Consider the following 16,130-nt stretch of genomic DNA (forward strand, 5'->3'; position numbering starts at 1 on the left):
GTTCTTTTCCCAATTTAAAAATAGCAAAAGTTGAAACTGAAAATCTGATAAAAGGGATATAAAGGTAACATGTGGCATTGCTATGCAAGACTCTTAAAACTTGGCACCACAATCTAAAGGAAATGTCCGTAATGTCACCTACAATCTCCATGGAAGGACCTATTTTCTATGCCAAAGATCGCGAACCTATGGCATGTATGCCAGAAGTGGCATGCCAGTCGCCCGTTGCTCTTCAAGGTTCCAGCGCACAGCTGGTCATCGCATGTGCAGGAGCACTGGAAACCAGAAGCTCAGCTCCCTGGAACTGGTCTTCCAGTTTTCCGCGCTCCTGCGCATGCACGCCAGGGAGCTGGTCTTCCTGTTTCTGGTGCTGTCCCATGCATGAACGCTCTCCTGTTTCGGCATTCAATGCCAAAAAGGTTTGCCAACACTGCTCTACGCCATGGCTTTCAGACTGCCAGTTCAAAAGGTGCAGAGCTTTTTAGAAAGATACCTAACATACAATACAGAGATATTTTAGGTATTATAATATAGATATTTTAGGTATATAATATCTATTATATAGGATGGTCTTCCTTTGCCATTAGCTCTCTTTAGAATTTCAGCTATTAGTGTAATGGCTAAGGGATAAAGCTAGACCTGGAAGACTGCAAATTCTAGTCTTGCCTTAGTTACAAAGCCAGCAGGGTGGCTATGGGCCAGTCACTTTTCCTCAGTCCTAGAAAGGAGGCAATGGCAAACCATTTCTGTACAATCTTGCCAAGAAAACTGTAGGAACCTATCCAGGCAGTCACCAAGATTCAAAATTACTCAGAGACCTCCCTAATATTCGTTTCTAGTGGATTACTTTGGTTCTGCTTTTCCCCTGTTCATTATCTGTTTTTACATTGATGCAAACAATTTGCGTTTCAATTCACATTTCAATAAGCTTTACTAAGTTATGCATCTTTTCATAATCCACCAGCTTTGCATAAATGAACGGCCACAAGGATGCTTTTTACTAGAAAGGTTGTTTCTAGTAAGAATGGTTAATAAAGTTGTAGAACTATACTTTTATGTTCAGAGTAAATGTGACAGAATTTAATTCAAACTGGAAAATTGTCTCGAATATATATAATGCATGAATGTATACAAGGACGCAATCATGTAATATCTTCAGGAATGACAATAAATTAAGTTGGGGAACCAAGGTTAAAAAGAGTAACTGATTAATTAAAATATAATTATCTTATATTACAGGACATGGCAGTGACACAGAACTATGAGAATAAATCGCTAGATGCCTACTTTCATCTCTGCTGAGTATTTGCTCAGATACAGAACCAGAAGAATCTTTTCTAGAGAGAGATCTTCTAATTTTTCCTTGTCCTGTACGACTCCGCTGCCGTACCATGAATCCACCAATGCCTATAAAAATTATGTTCACAGTATTTATTAAGCAAATTTAGATAGTCACTCAACTCACATAGGTGACTGTGTTTTTAGATTATTATGTTATAATTAAGTTATTTAAATAAAGATAAACATCTTGGAGTATAGACATTTTGTAGTCATTTCTATATAATACATAATGCCATTCAAATATAATAATAAGCTACTAAAGGCAATTCTAGATATTAAATATATTTAATTTTTGTAGTTACTTTATTTCCATGCACAAACACACACCTCCTTTCCTCTTACCAGCACCACCACACCCAGCTGTCTCTCAGCATAGCTTTTATAGCGAATCTTGCTGTGCTTAAAGAGGCAGGACAACAGCAGCACTGGTGCTGACCTTTTACTAGGCAGCCTGCCCTTCTACAAAGATATACTAAGATTATTTCCTAGGTCAAGGTAATAGGGAATCAAAAAAAGTTGAGTATCTATAATTTCTTCTTGATGGTATAGCTCCCTTCTGTAAGAATTCAATATAATCCATAAGAAATCCAACAGTTGCCCATATCAATCCAATGATGACCTGTACATCAATAGAAATATCAGCTGAAAAAACGCTCACTTCTCCCAAGTGGTGGAGACAGCAGCCATGCATGGGTTAACACTGCCAGTAACCAACAGGACTGAGTCTACCAAATTAACGCCAGAGCCTCTGAGGAGTGTCCTCCCGATTTTTTAGACTCAGTTCGATTGGGACTGGCTGTGCTAATTGCTCTCTCCTCAACTTAATTTCACAGAAAAAAATATAGAAATTGGCTATTTTCAAATTTAGTTTTTCTCCTAGTCTTCCCTGCCTTTAATTAGTCCTACAAGGCAGGGGAGCCTAGTTCTGCAACGCTAGCGCCCCATGGGGGGCTTACAGCACTTCGCCCTTCCAAGGAAGAATCTGAGCCACGAGGCAGCTCCCTGACTTCCATCGTTCAGGGATCCCTGCTGCCTGAAGGGATTCCTTGCGGCTTTGCTGCCTGGCACCAGCCTTTGGAGGCCACCGCTGCATAGGCAGAGCTCTTTCCCGCTATTGCCGCAGCTGCTAGAGCCACCGCAACGCCGATAAAAAGCCGCCGCAACTACAAACGCCGCTGCCGCCGCCTTTGCCATCACTGCCACAGCAGGCATCCCCAAAGTTTTCCTCACTGCACCGCCTCTCCGCAGCACCCCATCACCGGCGCTGATGGCTTGCTGTTCCCTCAGCCACGCTGCCATCTGGCCCATTGGCTTTTTGCCTCATTTTGTTATGGCGGGAATCTTTGAGCAGACATCTTGTTCCAGCGCAGTGAGTACTGGCCATGGCTGCCACCTCCGACCAGGCCCCACAGGCCTCTGCAGAGCCCCAGGACCCAATTCCTCTGGCTGGATCCCCACAACCCAAGGCCTCCAGGCGCAGGTCCACTGCTGAGGTTTCTCCGGCTGAGCCCTTGCCTAAAGCTCCCAGGTCTAGTCACAGGTCTCCTACAGGCTGCCCAGCAGAGGAGGATGGTAGGGCCTCCCAAGTGCCCTCCAGGAAGGCCAAGGGAAAGACCAAATATGTGGAACCCCACCCTTTCCAACCTCAGAGGCCTGCAGAGTTGTCCTGATTCAGAGGATGAACTGTCCCCTGTGGCCTCCATCTTACAGCCTGAGGAGGCCAGGGGCTCAGATGGGCAGGTTTACAGTGAGGAGGAATCTAGCGATGACAGAAGTCTCACTCCTGATGGAGAACCTCTATTCCAGACTTTGGGCACCACTCCTTTTAGACCACTTCCTTACACACCAGATGTGACCATGATCATTTCCAATGCCATTGAACGTGGCATAGCAGTGGGCCTCAAGCACAGGTCTTCTTCTTCACATTCCACCCAACGCAGGTTGTCTTCTACCAGCTCCAGACGTAGAGACGGTGACCTTTCGGCTTCCACATCACACGAGTTACCTGGCACTTCCAGCCAGCCATCTGTTTTCGGAGAAGAGGAATGTCCCTCCAGAGATTTGGATCTCTCTGAAGATGAGGACCTCCCCCCAGACCCACCTACATTTGTTGGCCTCTTTAAACCAGCTATTTTTCACTCTCTTCTATTTAAGGCAAAGAAGATTGCAGGCATCCCGGCTCCCAAGGCTCCTCAGGGTACCAAAGCAGACAAAACAGACACCACTGATCCTCTCTTCATTCAGCCCAAGGTGGAAAAGGAGGTGATTACATTGCCCAGACTCTTCACTGACGTGGTCCAGAATGAGTGGGTGTCACCAGGTACAGGTCCTGTCCCTAACACCTTGGACAAGTGCCTGTAAATGTGGGACCGGAACTCCCTAAGGCACTTGAGGTACCCTCCATTGACCTACCGGTGGTGAGTTTATCATCCCCTAATGCGGCATCGGCAGCTCCCGAGGAGACCTTGCGCCCTGAAGGCAAGCGGTTTGAGCAGACGCTCGTTAAGGGGCATCAGGCCGCTGCATGGGCTGTTCGAGCTGCTACATCAAACTCTTTCTTTAGCCGTTCTACTCTCCTGTGGCTCAGACAGCTCCAGGCAAGGATTTCCTCTAGGGATTCTAGATCTCGCAGGGATATCAACAAGATAAAAGCAGCCCTAGAATACACCACCGACACATCGCTTCCAAATCCATAGCGTTCTCCGTCACACCCCGCCAGCTCCTCTGGCTTAAGCAATGGCAGGCTGAGGTCTGGGCAAAATGGAGGCTTGCCTCTTCCTCCAATCTTCTTTTCGGTCCACCTCTAGAGCCCCTCTTAGTGGAATCTAAAGACAAACAGAAGGTTCTCTAGACTGCCACCAAAAAACAGGACAATCTTAACCAATCCTGCTATCATAGGCAGTCATTTCAAGGGCAGGATGGGGGTTTCTCCAACTTCCATCCACAACGTCAGGCCCCTCCCAGAAAGGGACCCTCCTTCTCCAATAGAACTGGAAGAAACAATCAACGTTTCCCTCCCAGGAAGTCCTTCAGGGACAATTCCAATCGATCATTTAAGAGATAGAAGTGACTGCCTGGAGTCCCTCCCAATCTGGGGACGCCTAGCAGCCTTCGTGGATTGTTGGGACGACATCACCGACGATGTGTGTATCAGGATTCGGCCTAGCCTTGGACTTGCACTCCAGCCCTCCGAACCACTTTGTCATGTGCCCCATTTCAAGGGATCCTCACAAGAGGCTCCTGATGGAGCAGGCCATCCATCACCTGCTCCATATCTGGGCCATTCAGCCTATGCCTCTGGGCCAGGCAGGGCGGGGGTTCCGCTCTTGTCTCTTTAGCGTGTCAAAGTCTTCGGGGGGCTGGAGGGCAATCCTTGATCTCAAGTCCCTCAACAGATTCATCAGATACAGGAGATTCAAAATGCACTCTCTCCTATCCATTCTTGAGAGTGTCCGCAAGAACAATCTCCTCACCTCAGTGGACCTCATGGAGGCTTACCTCCACATACCCATTCTCAAACAACACAGGCAGTTCCTGAGATTTGTTTACGCAGGCAACCACTTCCAGTATCGGGCTCTCCCATTCAAGCTGTCTTTGGCCCCAAGGGTTTTCATCAAACTACTGGTGGTGATTGCTGCCCACCTCCGAGCCGAACCCATAAGGATATTGTGCTACCTGGACGACATCCTCTTGCTGTCCAGGTTGCACAACCAGGCTCTTCAGGACCTCCAGACCACTATCCAAGTCCTTCAGGATCAGGACCTCTCCATAAATCGAGACAAGAACCACTTACTTCCCACCTCTCGGTTGATCCATCTGGGAGCCCTGATAGATTCTGTTCAGGGCTGGGTCTTCCTGTCCCTGGAACGGCAACTCAGCCTCAGAGATCTGGCCAATGAGGTGCAGAGAAAACAACAGGTTCCACTGATTCTACTGTCCCAGTTACTAGGGAAGATGGTCTCATATTTCTCCATCGTCCCATGGGTGCGGCTTCACAGCCGCTGCCTCCAGTGGTTTCTATTGCCATACCAGAAGACCAACAGCAGTTGCTCCTCAGTGAAGGTCAGGTTGACACCAGAGGTCATCCTCTCCCTAGACTAGTGGGTTTCCCTGGCCATCTCCCAGGGGTCCCTCTTCAGGGAGCCCCCTCATCTCGTAGTCACAACAGATGCCAGTCTCACCAGATGGGGCACTCACCTGGACTCTCTTGTAGCCCAAGGTATGTGGTCCAATTCTGCCCTTGCCCACAGCATGAACTGGCTGGAGTTGAGGGCGATTCAGCTGGCCCTCCACCACTTCCAATCATCAGTATGCAACTCCCACATACTGATTCTCACAGACAACATGATGCCAAGGGGGGACGAGAGCCATCTCGTTAATGGACTTGGCCTTTCGCCTGGGAACTGGGCAGAAGCCAACATTCTCTCTCTGTGCTCCAAACACATTTCAGGCACCAACAATGTCCAGGCAGACTGGTTGAGTTGCACGACAATTGACTCTGTGGAATGGAGCCTGAACCACTAAGGCCCTTTTCATCTCTTTCCATCCCACCAAGAAAGGGCTTAAGGCTTCTTCTTCAATGATAGGGCGGTGGATCAGATCCGCTATATCGAGGGCTTACCTAGTACACCATCTCACTCCACCACCCAACATCACAGCACACTCAACGCACAGTGCGGCAACTTCGACAGCTTGGACGATACAAGCCTTGGTGGCGGAAATCTGCAGGGCGGCCACTTGGACTACTCCATTTCCCTTTATCCGCCACTTCAAGGTGGATAGATACACATTGGCTGATGCAGCCTTCGGAAGGCGGGTTCTTCAATAGGTCCTCCCCTCTTCAGTCTCCTAAGCCGTTGCATTCCCACCCGGGACAAGCCAGGCTTTGATATATCCCATGCATGGCTGCTGTCTCCAACAACTTGGGAGAATGGGCATTAGTTTCTTACCTGATACGCCCCTTCTCTGGGCAGGTGGAGACAGCAGCCACCCCCGCTCTATTATTCGTGTGGGCCTAGGTCACAGAGGTGCGGTAATACAGGACATTGGAGGAACAACCACACGAGAGCATTCAGTTAGAGCACAGCAGTCTACTTATCTCCTTCATCAAGAAAGCGGGAGGACGCTCCTCAGAGGCTATGACGTTAATTTGGTAGACTCAATCCTAATGGTTACTGGCAGTGTTAACCCATGCATGGCTGCTGTTTCCACCTGCCCAGAGAAGGGGCGTATCAGGTAAGAAACCAACGCCCATTCTCTCTTGAACATCAAAATTTGTGATTATCAAACTGTGCTAAGTTTCTTTTATATGGAATCTATGAGGATTTATTTAATAATAATAAATAAAAGTTATCCTTGTTGTTTGGTAACTTTGGCATATACATCTTGATAATCAGGCAGTACAGGTAGTTCTTGACTGACGACCACAACTGAGTCGAAAATTTCCATACTAAGCCAGTGCCTCATTTTATGACTTTTGTTGTCACAGTTGTTAAGTAAATCTGACTTCCCCTATTGATTTTCTTGTCAGAAGCCAACTGAGTAGGTTACAAATGGTGATCACATGACTCTGGATAGGTAACAAATGATGGTCACATGACCTGTTGCCAAGGCCCTGAAGTTTGATCCTGTGACCATGGGGATGTTGCAACAATCATTAAGTGTGAAAGCTGATCATAAATCCTTCTTTCAGTGCTGTTGTAACTTTGAACAGTCGCTAAACAAACGGTTGGAAGTCAAGGACTACTGTATTTGAAAATGAAAACCACTGTATGAAATTGCAGAACACAACAGATCAAGTAATTCTCAACAACATTTAAGAAACCTCATTTCTAAATAAAATATTATGTATGCATATATAATCAATAAATATAAACCTAATAATTATGAAAACATTTGGAGTATGTACTCTACCAGGTCTATATGGCTTTCTCTTTCTTTTTTTGATCCCTTCAGTTGCTTCTATTCCCTTAGGATCATCATCTATAGGTTCTCGTTCAGGACTTGTATCTGATTTTCCTTCACAATCCATAAGATCTCCTTCTGAATTAAAAGAAGTTAAAAAGTGGGGGAGAAAAAGATTGAAATTATTTATACACTTTTACTTAACCGCTCACATAAAAGACTCTTCAGTTACCTAAGAACCTTTTGAAAATAATCATAACAAAATCCCATTAAAATTGAATATTAACACAAAGAAACCCCTACACAGACACCAGGATTATTAAAAGGTAGAAAAGTTTAAATACTGTTATGGAGCAGGTCTACAAATAGTAAAAGAGAGGGAACCATATCACAGGGACATAAGTAAAAAAGTTTTATTTTATATTCCATTTTCTATTTGTGAGGCATCATGGTGTAGCAGTTAAGATACTGGACTGGGATCTGGGAAACTAGGATTGAATCCACTTTTAATATTAGAAGCTCGCTTATTTAAGGCCAGTAACTTTCTCTCAGCAAAACCTACCTCACAGGATTGTCACTGTAGGGAGAAATAAGAGAGGGAGCAGTGTCACCTTGAGCTCCTGTACAAAAGTTGGCATATATAAATATTACTACCGCATTACATCCCAGAAAGCCTTCAGAGATCATAATGGATTAAATTAAAGCAAACTCAATTCAAGGCCAAACTCATGTTCAAATTAATTAAGGCTTTAAAGTCCCCAAACAGCACTGTTAATTGGCCCAGGATAATAACTAACACAGCGCTTTAAGTATTGGCTTGGCTTTTTCTCAAATTCATATATCAGATTTTAATTTTGCTGCTTCATCTAAACCCAGTGAAATTTTCATCCAGTATTTAAAGACAACTTCATATAAAACGTGCTTCAATAAAGTATGAAAACGTATTTATTAAAGAAAACTGAAGCCAACTTTCTGAAGAAGCTTTGGAATGAACTTAGCTGAGGCAGCTGATAAACAGAGGCTGCTAAGACACAACTGGGCATTGTAATATTACCTGGACCCCATCCAGTCCGGCTTCAGACCTGGTTACAGCACAGAAACCGCTTTGGTCGCATTGACCGATGATCTCTGGAGAGCCAGGGATGGAGGCCATGCCTCCATCTTGGTTCTCCTCGACCTCTCGGCGGCTTTCGATACCATCGACCATGGTATCCTTCTGCGACGACTGCGGGAGGTGGGGGTGGGAGGCACTGTTTTGCAGTGGTTCTCCTCCTACCTCTCGGACAGGTCGCAGTCGGTGTTGGTCGGGGGGCAGAGATCGACCACGAGGCCCCTATCATATGGGGTGCCGCAGGGGTCGGTCCTGTCCCCCGTACTATTTAACATCTACATGAAACCGCTGGGCGAGATCATTCGGAGGCACGGGATAAGATACCACCAATATGCGGACGATACGCAGCTGTATCTGTCCGCCCCGTGCCAACTCAATGAAGCGGTGGACGTGATGAGCCGGGGTCTTGAAGCCGTTAGGGACTGGATGAGGGCTAACAAGCTTGTACTCAACCCAGAAAAGACCGAGTGGCTGTTGTGTTTCCCTCCCAAAAATTTGGTTAGTGTTCCAACGCTCAGGCTGGGGGGCCAAAATTTACACCCCTCAGACAGGGTTCGCAACTTGGGAGTCCTCCTGGATCCACAGCTGACCTTTGATCACCACCTGTCGGCTGTGACCAGGGGGGCATTTGCCCAGGTTCGCTTGGTGCGCCAGTTGCGACCCTACCTGAATCGGGAGGCTCTCACAACAGTCACTCGCGCCCTCGTGACCTCTAGGCTGGAATACTGCAACGTGCTCTACATGGGGCTGCCCTTGAAGAGCATCCGGCGGCTTCAGCTAGTCCAGAATGCGGCCGCGCGAGTGATTGTGGGTGCACCTCGGTTCGCCCACATAACACCTATCCTCCGCGAGCTGCACTGGCTACCTGTTGATCTCCGTGTGCGCTTCAAGGTGCTTCTTACTACCTACAAAGCCCTTCATGGTAGTGGATCTGCGTACTTGGGAGACCGCCTCCTGCCAATTACCTCCTCTCGACCCATAAGATCCCACAGATTAGGCCTCCTCCGAGTGCCATCTGCCAGCCAGTGCCGGCTGGCAACTACACGGAGGAGAGCCTTTTCTGTAGCAGCTCCGACCCTCTGGAACGATCTCCCCGTGGAGATTCGTACCCTCACCACCCTTCAGACCTTCCGCACAGCCCTCAAGATCTGGCTATCCCGCCAGGCCTGGGGGTAAAGACCATAGTTTGCCCCCGCCCGAATGTTGAATGAATGTTGTTTGATTTTAACTATATACTGTGTTTTTATGTTATTGTACGTCTTCCCCTCCCATAAGTTGTTAGCCGCCCTGAGTCCCCTTAGGGAAAAGGGCGGCCTATAAATAAACGCAACTCAACTCAACTCAACTCAATATAATGGTTTTATAGATATTAATAGGTATTTAAAATATTTAGGCATTAGATCAATGAATGACAAACTAACGATTCCTATATTAATGACTCTATAGCCCTGCTGCGCCAAGTTGATCTTTACCTCTCACACTGAGGAGGTGCAACCCATCTGGCCATAAGCAAGGCAGATTTATTGATTTAGAAAATTTATATAGCTGCCTATTCGCTCACAGCGACTGTAGGTGCCTTTTGTTGTTGTTGTTGTTGTTAGTTGCGAAGTCATGTCCGACCCATCACAAACCCAAGGACAACGTTCCTCCAGGCCTTCCTGTCCTCTACCATCCTCTGGAGTCCATTTAAGCTCACACCAACTGCTTCAGTGACTCCATCCAGCCACCTCATTCTCTGTCGTCCCCTTCTTTTTTTGCCCTTCATCTTTCCTAGCTTTAGGCTCTTCTCCAGTGAATCCTTCCTTCTCATTAGGTGGCCAAACTATTTGAGTTTCACCTTCAGGATTTGGCCTTCTAAAGAGCAGTCAGGGTTGATCTCCTCTAGGACTGATCAGACGCGCAGGAGTTGATATTTCTCTTGGGAATCTTAATTCCAACTTGTAATTCATCTAGCCCTGCCTTTCTCATGATGTGCTCTGCATGTAAGTTAAATAGGCAGGGCGACAGTATGCAGCCTTGCCAGACTCCTTTCCCAAATTTGAACTAATCAGTGGTTCCATGTCCAGTTCTCATTGTTGCTTCTTGACCTGCATATAGGTTTCTCAAGAGATAAATAAGATGGTCTGGTACTCCTGTCTTTTTAAAAACTTGTCACAATCTGTTGTGATCCACACAATCAAAGACTACAACATAGTAGATGTTGAAGCAGAAGTAGATGTTTTTCTGGAGCTCCTAGCTTTCTCCATAATCCAGTGTGATTATGGAGGTGTCTTACAAACATTAAAAACACAATTTAGAATGTGTTTTTTTAAATACCCCTATTCACCCACTCCTGGCAATAGCAACTACTAAATAAGCCATTTGATGAGCTCAACCACACTCTGCGTTCTCCAGGCCCACTGGCAAAACCATGTCTTCAGGGCTTTCTGAAAGCCTGTCAGAGTGGGGGCCAGTTTAATTTTTGCAGGGATGAGGTTCCAAAGGAAGGGAGCCACCACAGAGAAGACTCTTCTTCTGGTCCCACCAGATGTACCTCCTTATGAGATGGGACCTGCAACTTTCCTCATCTCCCTGCTCTAGTGGGTAGGTGGATGTGACCAGCAAGGGACAGTCAATCAGATACCAACTGATATGCCAAACTTTCTTCTCAAGGATACTCATGCCATTGCCCATAGCGTGTTTCATTCTTACGATGTTTCACATGACTTCTGAAACTTTGCCATCATTGTCTAAATCATGTGTCTCGTTCTTGTAACACTTCAGAAAGCCTTCAGAAAACGTCTGGAGACATCTGAAGTATAGCAAAAATGGGCATGCACACTATGCATGATCGGAAATTGGCATAGGTTGAGGCCAAGGGCATCTGGTCAGCAGTGGGAAGAAAATAACAAAGGTCAGATAGGCATGGTAGGGTCTGCAGAATGCAGTGTGGCTGCAACTTTGCACTGTGGCTGGCCAAGGCGTAGGCTTGAGGTGCCACTCCTCACTCTGGTTGATGGCAGCAGAACTAAAGTAATGGGGAAGATGGCACTTGGCTGAGACCTCTTGGATTCTAACTCAGTCTCAGTGCTGCTCAGTTCAAACCTTTATTGTCAGAATACAACATGTGTACAATGGCATTGGCTGAGCCTCCCTTCAAGCCCCCTCAACACAACATAACTCACAGTGAAAGACAAGAATATTCCTAGCCCAGTGAGTCTACTATCCTTTTGCACCATGTGAACTTATTGCACATCGTGCCAGCCCTGCAAGTCAATCGTACTATGTTATTTTTCATTCAGGAGTCTGACAGCCCTTGGATAAAAACTGTTCTTCAGCCTGTTTGTGTGGCTGCCTATGCTTCTATCTCTCCTTCCAAATGATAGGAGGGTAAAGAAGGGCTGACCAGGGTGTGAGTCATCCCTGAGGATTTTTCTCACTCTTCTAAGGCTGCGAACCCTAGTGAGGTCATCTAGTTGTATCAGCGGACAGCCCACAATGTTTTGTGCTGTGCTCACCACCCTCGGTAATGTTTTTCTATCCGCGGTTGTCAAGCCAGCATACCACATCATAATGCAATGAGTGAGGATGCTTTCTATTGTGGACCGGTAAAAGGAGGTCATCAGTTGTTGTTTCACTTCATTTTTTCGAAAGACCCTAAGACAGTGGAGTCTCTGTTGGGCCTTTGTTGTTGCCATGGAGTGCCACTGTGCAGAGCACCAAAAGGGTAGAGATGGATATAGGTGGGAGGGAGTTGAAGTGCTAGGTGCCTCTGCTGTTATGGTGATGGGCCACCAAGCACCCAAATTTTGATCACATGAGTATGAAGTTGTTGCATTGCCTGTAACTTCAGAGACTGTGTGTAAACTAGAAGTGATTCAGCACCACCATAACTCTGAATTGTCACTGAATGAATGGTTATTAAGAAAGGACTACATATATGTAACATTCAATGTCTACTATAATAATATTTATTAATGTATTACATGGGGAGTTATTCCTCAATAACTACCGTAAGACTTGAAAAACTTCAGGGGATCTTATGTCTCTTTCTGTTATATGATGTCATCACTTTAAAATTCTGAACTAGAAGTTTCTGCAGTAAGAAGATTGGAAATCCAAAAAGAGTAAGAAGAATAGAAATCCAAAATTCTATTTCTAGATTGAAGGAAATACTAACCAATGATGAGAATGCTACCTAACAGTGACAAGATATTTTTCTCACTTTCTTCTTATTCAGCTATGGTTCTCATACTAATACTGCAATATTAAGTTTTTCTATATTGCTTTATCATCTGATCTTGGACCAAAGTAATATTCTGTTGGATAGACAATGCTTGGGATTGAACTTGAGATCAAAGAACAAAGCATGCTGTGGCAAATATGTTTCTTTAAAACCTCATGTAATAGTTTGCTTCCTCTATCACTGTCCTTTAATATTTCATTCTATAGCATTTGCTACAGAATGCATTGGGGTATTTTTTTAAGTAAATTAATCTGCAAATGAGAAAGTTAGAAAGAAAGTTGTTATAAACCAATAATCAGCATGCTTATTTTAGGATATGACATTCAACCATTTTTCTGATTCAGATTTATGGTATCATTAATAATTTGCATACACTTAACACACCATTACACACTTGCAGACAAAAGTTCATTAAATGATATATGATAGTATATCAAAAACATTCTTTGCTGTGTAATATTGGTGAACTCATATATTTCAACAAAGAATAGCAAATACCAAAGTATAAAATTGATCCACTGATATTATGAGTTTTAAATACTTTGTATTTTTCAATGCATTTAATGTCATAAGTAGCTATTATGAAAAACTGGAACTTCCAACTTCCTGCTTTCTTTCCTGTTAACTTTGTTTCTGGCAAACCAGCAAAAAATATCAAAAATTGCAGTCATGTGATTATGGCTCACTGTGATGTCATAACTGCAAGCTGGGCACCCAGATCACAGTCACCATTAGGGACACTGCGACAGCCAGAATTCCAAGGACCCATCTAAGTATCCCAAATTTAGAGCTGTTGCAATTTGGAATGATTGTTGAATGAATGGTCGTAATCCAAGGATTACCTATATTCAGGCAAATAAAAATTATACAGTGACACTCACTCACTCAGATCTGCTACCAATATAAGCACCATTTTGATCAAGTATATAGCCCAAGTAAATAGTCTTTCTCTTCCTCTCCTCTCTTGGGCATTTGCACAGTTGTCACCCTGAGGCAGAAACAAATCTTGAACTTTTCCCAGGTCAACTAATATAATTTTAAAGCTAGCTATCATTCCTGTAACAATGCCTTCTGCTTTGTGCTTTGGATTTGTTCCGTGAATTCCTTCTTCTTCCAGAGTGCACCAAGGGACATTCAATTTAACCAATAATTCAATAAAATGGGAAGAGAGCATATAATAATCACCTCTACTGTCATCCATCTCACCATCTCTTGAATGTTCTGATTGGACATCAGGTGGTGTTTGAAGTACAGCGACACTATTCTGGTTTATAATCTTCAACTTCAGCTTTGGCTTTGCCCTTTTCCTTCTTGGTACAATAGCACTGAGGCTCTGTAACTGAGACATCCCTGTTTCGGTCAAACAGACACCATCCTGAGTGTACGTCTTCGGTGGGTCTATAAAATTGGGTGAACCACAACAGGAATTTACACTTTTAATAATTTTGTTTATAAGCACAACACCTGGATTTTAAAAATATACCATATCAAAATAGACCATTAATATACCATGGAAAACTATCTGTTCTGTTCTATTCTATTCTATTCTATTCTATTCTATCCATCCATTCATCTATCTATAAATGGCTGTGTGTGTGTGTGTGTGTATGTGTGTGTGTGTGTATTCCAGCATAACTCTGGAATGCAATTTCAATCAAACCTGGTACACAGATGACTTACTCTCTGGAAACAAATATTGTGGGGGTAAGACACCCCTAAAACCCCTCAAAGTGTGTGTTCTATTACAATACAGCCAGTTGTGCCTTAAAAAGGCTTCTACTGTACAGCATAGTAGAGTTGCCATGGTAACGGCTTCACAGTACTCCACAAGGAGGCTCCCTCTTGCAAGGGGGAAAGTCCAACATTAGAAATTACTCTTGGTCCAGACATTTTCCCCCTATATTTTCCCCCGGGTTATCAACTAGTATTAGATAAAGAGAGAACACAGCATAATTATTTTAAAAGAAAACCAACATTATAATTATATTATAATTATAATATTTTACGAAGAGTCTACTCCATACATTATTCAACTCAACATATGTAAGTGAAGAGATACACAGAGAATAATAAGTTCTACTATAAATAGATTGGGGAAAGATAAAGACTGAATAAATTACCCCAATTTTTGTCAAATTACATCTGCCTTTCAAAGACTATGTTTAAAAGGGCAAGCAGAGAAAGGTATGCCTTCATCTTTATGAGTAAAATCTTTTGCTCACTTAAGCAATTTAATTTCCATTAAGGAGGACTTGAACATTTATTCATGAAAGGTATCAGCTGGGTTTAAAAATGAATAAGGGAATAGCTAACAAAAACCAGCTATTAAAATCAATTATATTGATTATATAATTTTAAGGCATAATTCTGGCTTCAACAGTGAATTATTAGTAGAAATAAAGTTAGATGGAGAGAATGAAGAATTTTAATGATTACCAAGTTCCTTTGCTTTTAATGGAATTTGGGCTGCAATGGATGATTCACAAAATTCAAAGGAAGGCACTAGAAAAAGGAAAAATAAGCAATTAAAATTATCATTTAATTAAATGTATTGAAGTCCTCAAAATCAATATTTTGATACTGAAATATTCATTAATCTGTAGTTTTCACATGTTTGTTACTCCAAACAATTTGGTTTTTTTTTGTTTTTTTTTATTAAAATTTTCACATAATATCTTTTCTAATAACACATCTTTAACATAATTGACAACTTAAAGGAACAACAGAATTTTAATGTCATTTTCTATTACTGATCATACAGCACTAAGAAAATATCTGGACAAAAGACAACACTGTCTCTTTTGTTAACGCAACATCTGTCAGAGAGAAGCTTTACAACAAATCCTACTGTGCTGTTATTAGATAAACAGGAGGTGAATTTACCATTTGCTGATGGCATATACGGTCTACACATGGTGCAGTCAAAACCATTATCTGCTGTGTTTTCCACTTCTTCTTCTGTGTTTAAATTTTGACAGACAGTGTGCATCCATCTGAAAGTGAAAGCATAGATGGCAAAGGAGTTGACTGAAACGCATGCAATGTTATCATGCAATATAAATATTGTCCTCACAGAGAAATAAATTCCTGAAAAACCCAGATGATGTTTAATAAAATTAGTTATTAAAATTTCCTTTTGGGCCAGTTGGTTGAGCTAGGGATTGCTATATAATTCCAGCATTCTCAAATATGTTTCAAAATGTATTTGAAACAATCTGTTTTGATAAACAAACTTCCTTAGTTCAGGATCCAGTGATGGATTATTGATATCAGGAAGCTTTTTGAAACTTAATCTGAAGGAGCTAGTACAGCTCCATTTTTGAGATTTAGTAGATGCACTGACATCCAGGATGGCTTTGATAACTAGGTCCCTGGGACTGGAATGAGGTCATTTAGTTCCATTTCTTGTCTACGTTGATAAGTTAGGAAGATTATAAAGAAATGTTGGACATAAAAAAGATAAATCCAAGAGGGTCTTGCTAACTTTAACAATTATTTTCTGAGTTATGTAAATATTTTAAATTCGTCTGATTTTTTTATGTTCAAGGG

General features: G+C 43.3%; 1 protein-coding gene across 9 annotated transcripts in view; it reads right to left on the minus strand.

The window, feature by feature from the left end:
- Positions 1-16,130, minus strand: part of KMT2C (lysine methyltransferase 2C) — a 171,255-nt gene that overhangs the window by 46,229 nt on the left and 108,896 nt on the right. For 8 of the 9 annotated variants that reach the window (XM_032236939.1, XM_032236936.1, XM_032236935.1 and 5 more), the window contains 5 exons: positions 15,465-15,574; positions 15,018-15,083; positions 13,767-13,979; positions 7,255-7,383; positions 1,288-1,407 (listed from right to left, as the gene is read on the minus strand). In XM_032236939.1, coding sequence (XP_032092830.1) covers positions 1,288-1,407; positions 7,255-7,383; positions 13,767-13,979; positions 15,018-15,083; positions 15,465-15,574 — 638 coding nt within the window. The remainder of the gene's footprint in view (positions 1-1,287; positions 1,408-7,254; positions 7,384-13,766; positions 13,980-15,017; positions 15,084-15,464; positions 15,575-16,130) is intronic. The other variant, XM_032236937.1, reaches the window with a different exon arrangement.

This window comes from Thamnophis elegans, chromosome Z, assembly GCF_009769535.1.
Source record: "Thamnophis elegans isolate rThaEle1 chromosome Z, rThaEle1.pri, whole genome shotgun sequence".
Lineage (NCBI taxonomy): Eukaryota > Metazoa > Chordata > Lepidosauria > Squamata > Colubridae > Thamnophis > Thamnophis elegans.